At 43.3% G+C, this 11,024-nt stretch overlaps 1 protein-coding gene across 2 annotated transcripts in view; it reads right to left on the minus strand.

The window, feature by feature from the left end:
• LOC140730521 (desmoplakin-like) overlaps positions 1 to 8,144 on the minus strand; it is a 65,052-nt gene extending 56,908 nt beyond the window's left edge. Inside the window, exons 1-3 of one of the 2 annotated variants that reach the window (XM_073051086.1) lie at positions 7,750 to 8,144; positions 2,184 to 2,280; positions 60 to 211 (exon numbers count right to left, since the gene is read on the minus strand). In XM_073051086.1, the coding sequence (XP_072907187.1) occupies positions 60 to 211; positions 2,184 to 2,280; positions 7,750 to 8,030 (530 nt within the window). In that variant the 5' untranslated portion in view covers positions 8,031 to 8,144. The remainder of the gene's footprint in view (positions 1 to 59; positions 212 to 2,183; positions 2,281 to 7,749) is intronic. The other variant, XM_073051096.1, reaches the window with a different exon arrangement.
• Positions 8,145 to 11,024: the final 2,880 nt, after the last annotated feature.

Consider the following 11,024-nt stretch of genomic DNA (forward strand, 5'->3'; position numbering starts at 1 on the left):
ATAGAGAGAGAAGGATGTAATTAGTGAGCACTTTTAGCAGGGGAAGTAGTTTTCCACACCTAGATTGCAGTGTTTTAGTGTAAATCCCATTTTGCTGTAATTCTTCAATGCTGTCTTCAATGTTTGCTAGATCATCGCCAGCACTTTTTAACAATCCATCAATCTGGAGTCTGTATCTCCCAAGGTAACCATGATCAAAAGCATTCAAATCCTGGCATGAAAAATAAGTACGGGTTCAGTTAATTCTTCAACTGCCTAACTCCCAACTGTGCCCCCCCCCCCCCATCACACAAACACATTCCTGCCAAAATAAGCACTGTCAAATCCTCAAAACATTGTAGAGGCACTGGCAGTGCTCTAATTTGTTCTATGTTACATTTAAATACATAAACATTTAATCAGTTAAATGGTAGCTTATTTTTTTTTAACTAGTTCCATGAAACTTCAGCTAATTGAAACAATCACTTAATCGCGCCAAAATGTACCGGTCCTGATGGGTCTGAATTGATCCACTGTATTTAGAACAAAATTAATGTGTGATGATGAAAAAATGCATCCTCAATAAGGATACTTAAGGCAATTACATAGCATAATCACAAAATACATACAGCCACAACTTAAAGATTTGTTTTCACTGTTAATCTGATGGTTGAATGTGGGTGGCAGGGTGAAGAATGTCAATAAGGCGGGAGGTACCCCTTCCTTCTGTTAACCTGTAGGTCACCCTTGGGCAAGGTGTAGCACCTGCTTAGCCCTCCCAATCAGGGTCACTTGAAGCCATGGGAAAAGGTGGCGGATGGCTGTATGAGGAGCTGGAGCACAAGTCCAGGTTATATGACCACTGACGTCAGGCAGATATTCTCTGATGAGTATTGATAAAGGCTAAAGGTCACCTGTCTTGTAAAGACACTGCTCAGAAGAAAGCAATGGCAAACTACTTCTGTAGAAAAAATTTACCAAGAACAATCAAGGTCATGGATTGACCATGATCGCCTACATCAAACAACGTGGCACAGAATGAACGAACAGTTGAATGATTTAAAGAGCACACTCATTGCACTGAGAATGGCAAGTTCCCTATTAAAACATAATGGAATTTTGCAAACAAGCGATTATTAGATTTCCCCCACCACGTAATTTTCCATTTGCAAACTATTATCAATAACCACTAACACTGACAACTCCAAATAAAACAGACAGAGTGGCTTTTAAATACTTAAACAATCAGTTAATTGTGAAGGAGGAATTACCCACATATGGGATTTGAAAGGAACACAAGGGCTGTATGCAACGTAAACCAGTACTACTCTGCATGAATAAATTATTCACATGGTGTGTGTGACTAATTAAAATAATTATAAATTATCTGCCAGAAAGCTTGAGAGACAACAGACAAGGCTGAAAGTTGAACTGCTGCAGAAATTGTGGTTGTCATGATATTTTGCTTTGATAGAGGTGTATGAAATCATGAGGGGCACAGATAGGGTGAATGCACCCTTTTCCCAAGGATTAAGGAATCAAGAACTACAGGGCAAAGGTTTAAGGTGGGGGGGGGGGGGTGGAATTTGAGAGGAATTTGCTTTGATTTTGTTGTGTTTTGCTGTCCTTGCTGCTCGTGAGGTTCTGCTGAACATTGTGGGCATGCTACGTTGGTGCCGGAATATGCAGCAACATTTGTGGGCTGTCCCCAGCACATCCTACAAAGTTAATGTAAACAATGCATTTCACTGTTTTGATGTGCATGTGATAAATAGATCTGCATCATAAGGTGCCATGTGTTTGGATTGAGCTGCCCGAGGAAGTGGCTCAGACAGGTAAAACAGCAGCATTTGAAGGAGATCAGGACAGGTACATGGATTAAAAAAATGGTTTAAGAAAAAGTTACAGACACAATAAAAGCTTTGTAGTCCATAGCCTAAAGCCATACATTGAAATTGCACCAAAGTTAAAAATCAAATTTAACCCTCCAGATCAGGAAAGAAACAATTTTAAAACAGGACCTTGCAACTTATTAAAAGCGTACAACAACCACATACTTTTAATTGAATCAAAATAACAGTATTCTTGTAAACTACTTTTGATCTTGATGACTTTGTCGGAATATGAGGATTTGATTTTGCTGGTAGGTGCAATGACAGGAATTACTGGAGTGAATTCTAGTTTCAACAGGAGAGAGAGAATACCTGTTGCAGCAGCTTCTCTGTTTCGATAAGTTTACTTGCACAGCTGTCTGTCAGTCTAAGGCACATATCATGGCGGTTCTTCATCGCATCCCCACTGCTAAGAAAGATAAAACAAAGTGTGTCTAGAAGCTTGTACATTATGTACAAAAAACTTTGTTCTGTACTGTAACATGAATTTCTATACTTCAGTACATTTTAACACTCATAACAGAAGAATCCTTAAATTGTTAGCACAAATACTAGAAAATTTCTGACATAATTTGTCTAAAAATCAGAAATTTTAGTGCCTCTGCAGAACAAGTACTTCAATTAAGAAAATGAAATATTTAATCAAACAAATCAAAAAGCAAAATTCAAGTTCAAAATTAGTCACGTTTTTATTTTTTTAAGATGGGTGGACTGGATGGACCATCCTTGAAAACAAAATCAAGATCAGTTTTTTTCCCCAAAGATCCTAAATTTGTTCAAATTGTTGGCTTGACAACATGCTCTCAAAAGTTTATGCAAGTCTCCCTACAATAATTAAAGTATCATTCAGATCACATTTGCAATACTGTGGGCAATTTTCTGCCCAACGTTGCACTGGCCCTTAAGAGGGTCCAAAGGAGATTTGAAAAAATGTCCAGGAATTAAATGGTTAACCTATGAGGCCTCTTTGAGGTCTCCGGTCTATACTCAATGGAGTTCATTAGGATGAAGAGGCATCTCATTTAAAAACATACCGGATACAGAAAGGCCTGGAAAGAGTTGACATGGAGAGGACTTTTCCATTAGTAGGAGAGTCTATCATCTAACAGCACAAACTCAGAATAAACTATGGTCCATTAAAATTGAAGTGAGGTGGAACTTCAACAGGAGGGTGGTGAATCTGTGGAATTTGTTGCCACAAAGTGCCATGCACGCCAAGCCACTGGATGTATTTAAAGCAGAGATTGATAGGTTTTTAATTGTTAAGGGAGTTATAAGTTATGGTGGGGGGGAGGGAATGGAGTTGAGAGAATATCAGTCTTGATGGGCTGAATAACCTAATTCAGCTTCTCTATCTTATGGTCTAATGTCTCACTGAAGGTGACCCCACATTACAGGGAGCTGTGATCCTTAGAAACTATCTATAGCGTGGTTTTTATAACGCAAAGCCAATTCACCTGTGCATACATCAAGAAATGAATCAGAGTCAGGTTTATTATCATTGACAGATGTTGTAAAACACATTTTGTGGAAACATTACCGTGCACGACATAAAAATTAAGTGCAATTAAATAAATAAATAAACACGACACTAAAGTGTAAAGGAGCGGAGTAAAAATAATTATTTATTCTTCTTTCCTTGGCCCTCCCCCCACATAAATTCTGCCAGAGCAATTTTTATTCTGTATCACAAATAGTTGGGTAGCAATTTTCAAATTCCGTGTGTGTCAAAGCACAGGAAACACTATTTAATAAGTCACCTGATTCACATCAGTAGTTCAGTTTTACTTCAACTTCTCCCTTTAAAAAAAAAGTCCAAAGGGGGTAGATAAAAATGTTACATAACTTTTTAGTGCATAGCAAATTAGATGAATTTCATGATATGCATGTTATCACAAAACCATCGGAACAAGGCACCAAAAATTCTATTGGGAAATTGTGAGGGTGGCTGAGGACATGGATGCCAATGGTAGTGTTTTAAATCAACAATGTGCTAGAGGAATTCAAAAATCTCACAGGTACTGGGGAAGGTTACAGATAATTTTGGCTGGGCAGCAATATGAAACCAAAACTAAGAACATTAATAGTTGAGACACTGCCATGCTATAGATTTTAAAGGAGGCAGGGAGGAGCAGCTGGGAGTTAATGTTTGGGTAGAGAAGAATGCACCGATGACGGAAAGGCACAAGAGAAAAATGAACAGCAGAAAATAGGAGCAGGCATTGGTCAACAGACCCTTCAAGCTTGTTCCATCCCATTTAATATGAATGGGGGGGAAAAAAATCTTGTGTTGAAACGCAGCAGGTCAAGCAATACCTATACTGGAAAGGAGCTATTGACGTTTCAGGTGGAAACCTTCAACCAGGAGTATAATATTACTGTCAATTACAGTGATTACGCTAGCCTCAACTCCCATGCTATTTGACTTTGGCACAAGATTAAAATTATTGGAGAGGATTTTGAGAGACTGGATTTACGATCACTTGGAGAGTGATTAAGGCTAAGTCAACAACGGCTTTGAGGGGCAAGTTGTTCCTCACAGCCTGACTGAATTCTTTGAGGAAGTGACAAAACATTAATGAAGGTAGAACAACGGATATGGTGTGTATCAAGTTCAACTTAAAGTTTAATTGTCAATTCAACCATACATCTGAATACAGCCAAACAAAACAGCATTCCCCTGAGGCTAAGGTGCAACACACAGTACCAACAGTCACACACAACAATAATAGCACGTTTAAATATACTAGAAAAACATTGTACAAAAAAGAGTTTCTTAAATATAGCCCGTCCATGAGTGTCATGACCTGTAGATTGGTGGTACATGGGCTGTTGTTCTGGAACCTCCATTCTGCATGAACAAGCTTGTCATCCGAGCGTACACTGGAGGGCAGCACTGACAGGAGGAGCCAGTCCTCCCACCCAGTGGAACACAGCCAGCTCCAGCATCTCCTTAACCAGTGGCCTCAGCAGGCTACCCCGAGGCATGAGGACCACACGCCGTCAAATTGCCAATGAACCAGTGAATCAGACACACATTATTCTACATTACCAATGTCAAAGAGGTCTTGCGATCACAAAACAAAATGTCCAAGACAATCACCCACACTGTCCATTGGACCACGCACCACCTCTGACACCTTCTTCCCTACAGGGCTGAAGGAGGCTGCAAAACGGTGCTCAACAAGCCCAGTTCCGACACTATCGAATAACTCACTCACGGGGCAGACCTGCAGTACTTGTTCTTAATATCCAGTGGTATATGGATCTCAGTCAGGCATTTGCCAAGGTTCCCTACGGAAGCTCATTCTGAAAGGCAAGAGGCTTCCTGGGATCCAGGAAAAGTTGTCCGCATGAATTCAGAATTGATTTGCCCATTGAAGGCAGAGGACGGTATTAGAAAGCACACATTTGGCCTGGAGATGTGACAGTGGTGTTCCCTAAGGACCTGTTCTGGGGACCCTGCTCTGTATAAATGACTTGGATTAGGAAGCAGAAGGGTGGGTTAGTAAGTTTGCCGATGACACAAAGGTTGGTGGATTTGTGGACACTGTAGAAGGTTGTCAGGGGGCGGGTGGGGTCTGGGCCTGACATCCCGCTCACCCAGGGAAAGTGCACGCACAATACATCGCCCCTCCTTTCCCAATGTAGGGATCGCCGCGTGGTCACTGTCTGGCTTGCTAGACAGGAGGCCACTGCAAATGGCCTTTGCTACACTACTGCATCCGTAGCAACACCTTCTCGTCGGTACCCCCCCCCCCCCCCTTTCCACCGAGCTTGCTACGTCACGGCATGACCGAGTGTCCAGCGGTATAACCGGATGGGAAGGCTAGGCTCATTGGCCTTGGTTGGCAGCCAGCCAAAGAGAAGGACAACTCTGACTCCAAACCCGGGCAGGCGGGGCTCGTCAGCCTCGTCAGGCCATCCACCTCGGAGAAGGACACTCCGACGTAACTCCTACGACCCGAGGACCTCGCTGTCACCGTCCCAGCTTGCTATGCTATGGCAGATGAACCCCGGGTGTAAATGGTGGGGCCAGTACCGTGCACACTGCACTCCACCTAAAAAACCGTTGCACAGGCCGAAGGACATGCCCACATCTACAACCATCCTCCATATCCTTTGCAGCTGCTGCGGCCGGGTCTGCCTGTCCCGCATTGGCCTCGTCAGCCACCAGCGAGCCTGCAGCAGACGTGGGCAGCTCCCTTCCTAAAGCTTCATTCGCGAAGAGAAGTCATGACAGAGAAGGTTGTCACAGATTACAACAGGACTTTGAACGATTGGCAAGCTGGGCTGAGAAGAGGCTGATGGAGGTCAACCCAGGAAAGTGTAAAGTGACTCAATTTGGAAGGATGAAGCTGAAGGCAGAATACAGGGTTATTATCAGGATTCTTAACAGTGTGGAGACACAGAGAGATCTTGGGCATTCGTGTCCATAAACATCTCAAGGTTGCAGCACAGATTGATAGGACGGATAAGGTGGCATGTGGTTTGCTGGACTATATTAGTCAGAGGATTGAGTTCAAGAGCTGCAAGGTAAAACAGTGGTTAGGCCACCCTTGAATAGTGTTCAGTTCTGATCACCTCATTAATAGGAGGATGAGGAAGGTTTAGAGAGAGGGGGTGTGGAGGAGATTTACCAGGATGCTGCCTGGATTAGAGAGCATGTCTCATAAGGCCAGGTTTCTTTAGATGTAAAAAGTTCCTTTTTTTAAAAAAAATTGTTTAGCAGACTAGGGCTTTTCTCTTTGGAGTAAAGGAGGGTGAGAGGAGGAAGGTAATACAAGATCGAGTGAACAGCCAGAAGTTCTCCCCGCCCCACCATCCCCTGGTGGAAATGGCATAACAATGCCCTAGGGAGCATAACAATAAGGTGTTGGGAGTAAAGTACAGGGGGATGTTAGATGCAGTGTTTCTTTGTTTAAAAAAAAAGTGGTAGGTGTGTGGAATGTTCTGCCAGGAAGGTGGTAGAGGCAGATAGATACATTAGGGATATTTGAGAGTCTTAAATCAGACACATGGGATAAACAAAAGATGGAGGATTATGTGGGAGAGGAGGGTTAGATTGACCTTGGAGTGGGCTAACGAGTTGGCATATCACTGGCTGGAGGGCCTGTTCTGTTCAATGCCCACCGCACCCAACCAACCTTCACAGAGCAATTCCCCACATAACCAGATAATCTGTTTTAATCATGTTGGTTGACGAACAAATACTGGTAGGAACCAAATCCCCTAACCCTAGTGCTGGAAATGCTTATTTGTTAAAGATTGTTATTGTCACATGCACAAACAGGGCAGTGTACAGGTACAATGAAACACTCTCCGGAACAGCATCATGAACATGTCACCAGAGACCACACACACGCGTGTTCTCCTTTCCTGGATACTGTTGGACCTACAGTTCCCCCAGCATGCTGTTTGTTGGCTAGAACGTAAATTACACAAGACGGGGTTCGGTATAAGACGTTGAAAACCAACACATTTGTACAAAAACAAGACGAGTCCTGAATGATCCCTTCTTTCAGCCATTTAAACATTTTAAAAATTCAATTAGAAACAGGTGTTCTTACTTAATGCTATTGGTAGCAAATTTACATGCCTGTTGAAACATGCGACGCCAACTGGAACTTAACACCATTAAAAAGGGAGAAGCAGTCTAGGCACGCCCAGTACAGATAAGGGTCCATTTTGATGTAGTACAAGAACTTACAGCCAACTTGTATACTCTTTTCCCAAAGAAAATTTCCTCGTGTTCTTTCTTTTAAGTAAGGTGTTAGGGAACATACAGTCCAAATCAATAAAAAAGAAAAACTTTTCACACCTAGAGAAAGGGAAGCGGCTTGGCTTGCCATAGAGGGCTGGTTGAGGCAGTATTTACCTGATGTACTGAGCTTGATCGCCCACATCGTAGGCGCGGGAGGTCCTGGGGTTATACACTGAGCGGTGCTTGGTGCTGGTGCGGTAGATCTCGTTTCTGCCTCCCACCGTCGCGTACATCTGGTTTCCGGCCAGAACTGGCCCTCCGGCTCCCCCATAGTGCTGTTGTAAGGGCAGGAAAGCTTCCATCTGGCCATCGCTGCGGGTTGAGAAGTCGGGAGGCGGGAGGCGACGCTCCGACAGCCGCCGATTGAGTCCCGTTTGCGAGCCGTGCAAACTCATGGATTTGCCTGTGTCCGCCGCTGGAATTCCAACTATTCCTTGCGGGTGACGGAAGGAACCCAGCAGGCCGTGAGGCTCTATGCCTTCCTGCGACACTGCAGGTAGACGACAGGAACACCCCTCTTTGGTTTCATACACTCCGCCCAGTTTCGGGTGCAGCTGGGTTACACCCTTCTCGGCTGCCGCCCTTACCCTGAGTAATCTGCAACACCCATTGGCCATCAGCAACTCAGTCTAGGGTGGGGCATTCCTACAAGAAAATGAATCTCTAGGTAGTACAGTATACATACTTCGGTAATAAATTTACTTTGATTTGACTTTGAACTCAGCTATCCATTTCCCTCCAAACATGCTGACATTGAGTTCCCAAAGCAACTTATTTTTGCTCGTGTTCCACCTCTGTTGCTTCTTAAAATTCGAAACAAAATATTATCAAAGTGCCATATGATAACTTGAGAATCATTTTCTTGCGGGTATTCACAGGAAAATAAAGAGATACATTTGCATTTATGAAAAGCTGCACATAAACAAAGACTGACAAACAACCAGTGTGCAAAGGAAGACAAATTCTGCAGCTAAAAGATACTGAGAGCATTTATGGAGTCCTTGCGAATGAGTCTGCATGTGTGTAGAATCAGTTCAGGTCGTGGTCGGTTGTTGAAGTTGTCCGTGCTGGTTCAGGAGCCTAGGGTAATAACTGTCCCTGGAGTTGGTGGTGTGGGACTAAAGCTTCTTTTACCTGAGAAGCTTAAAAGAGAGGAGAGAGCATGGCCTGGATGATGGGGATCTTTGATGGTGGCTACAATACATGCAATTGGATCCTAGATTTCCTTACTTGTAGACCACTTTCAGTTCGGATTAGCAACAAAATCTCTTCCGTGATCTCCATCAACATGGGTGCAGCACAAGGCTGTGTGCATAGCCCCTGCTCTTCTAGCTTTACACCAATGACTGTGTAGCGAAGCACAGCTCCAATGTCATGTCCAAGTTTGCTGATGCCACCACTGGCCTGGGCTGCATCAAAGGGGGTGATGAGTCAGCATTAAGGAGAGAGAATAAAAACTTGGCTGAGTGGTGTCATAGCAACAACCTCTCACTCAATGTCAGCAAGACCAAGGAACTGAGGATAGACATCCAGAGAAGGTCCATGAGCCAGTCCTCGTCGCAGAATCAGAGATGGAGAGGGTTAGCAACTTTAAATTCATGAGTTCTTCCATTTCAGAGGACCTGTCCTGGACCCAACACAAAAGTGCAATTTTGGAGAAAGCGTGACAGCACTTCTACTTCCTTAGAGGTCTGCAGAGATTCAGCACGACATCTAAAACTCTGACAAACTCCTATAGATGAGTGGTGGAGAGTATTGACTGGCTGCACCATGACCTAGTTTGAAAACACCAATTCCCTTGAATGAAAAATCCTGCAAAACGTAATGGATTCAGCCCATTACATCATGGGTTAAGCCCTTCCAATCATTGAACACATCTACATGAAACACTGCCACAGGAGAGCAGTTTCCGTCATCAGAGATCCTCACCACCTAGGCCATGCTCTCTTCTCACTGCTACCATCAAGTAGAAGGTACAAGAGCCTCAGGATTTGCACTAGCAGGTTCAAGAACAGTTACCACCCCTCAACCATCAGGCTCTTGAACAGAAGGGGATAACAACACACACTTGCCCCATTATTGATATGTTCCTACAACCAATGATCTCACTTTAAGGACTCTTTATCTCATTATCTCATGTTCTCGATACTTATTGCTATTTACTTATATTTGCATTTTCACAGTTTGTTGTCTTCTGCTCTCTGGGCGATCTTATATGGATTTTATTATAGCTGCTATTCTATAGATTTGCATATATGCCCACAGGAAAATTAATCTCAGGATTGTTAATGGTGACATATATGTACTTTGATAATAAAATTCACTTTGAATATTGAGGAAGGTGGAATTTAGGAGAACGATGGCACCTTAAGGCGACTCCTTTGCTTGCATCTTTGGAAACAACTCTATTTCTATCTTTACTATCTTTCTTTTTCCCTTTCAGGGTCCTTTTGAAGACCCTGACCTGGAGTTACATGCTGACTTCGGTTCTTTGCGGGAATGGGACCTGCTGTCAGGGTCTCACGACTGGCTGATGTTTGATATCTCAAGGACGCAGCCTAGAAGACTAGTGCGCCTTCAGGGTTCTGGGATTTCGTGGCTCTGGAGGCAGGAGGACCTGAGATCTGTGCCACTGCCTGGTGCGTCACAGGAGACGGAAGATCGAAAGCAGCAAGCTGGGCTGTGTGCCCAGAGTCCCAAGTTATTTGGGCACAGAGCTCAGAAAAAGTGACACAACAGACTTCTAACATCATAAATCAGCAAGATGTTTATTATGTCTCCCCTCTCGCTGTGAAACGGGGACACCTCTTTCCCCTTATTACAGAGCGAGAGGGCCTGTGGTATGTGGAATTACTGGGTGAACGAGTAGCCTTTGGGGTAATACAAGTTTGTGTTTTTATTGATGCTTTGCTGCACGCTTGAGTGCTCAGTGCGGGGGGGGGCAATGTTTTTTTGCTGGTGAGGGGATTGTTGCTTTGCTGCTGCTTGTGCGTGGGAGGGGGGAGCTGGGGGTCTTCGGGGTTTTAACATTTAACTGTCATTCATTCTTTGCGGCACTCCTCTGTTTTCATGGATGTTTGTGAAGAAAAAGAATTTCAGGATGTATGTTGTATACATTTTTCTGACATTAAATGTACCTTTTTTATTGATTTTTAATGAGTTTCTACAATGCGACAAAACAAAACAACAGTTTAAAAAAAGAGGTTTATACAGTGCAAAACAAACATATCAAAAGTACAGTCCATAACAATTAAGAAAAGCACCCATTGCAGAATCGTATAAAGTTAGTTACTGCCCCACCCTCCCACTACCCAACTCCAAGCCAACCATTACAATATATTAAAAAATTAATCAGAACTTTATCACCACAGAGCTGTATTTATAAACAG

This window comes from Hemitrygon akajei, chromosome 1 (genome assembly GCF_048418815.1).
Source record: "Hemitrygon akajei chromosome 1, sHemAka1.3, whole genome shotgun sequence".
NCBI lineage: Eukaryota > Metazoa > Chordata > Chondrichthyes > Myliobatiformes > Dasyatidae > Hemitrygon > Hemitrygon akajei.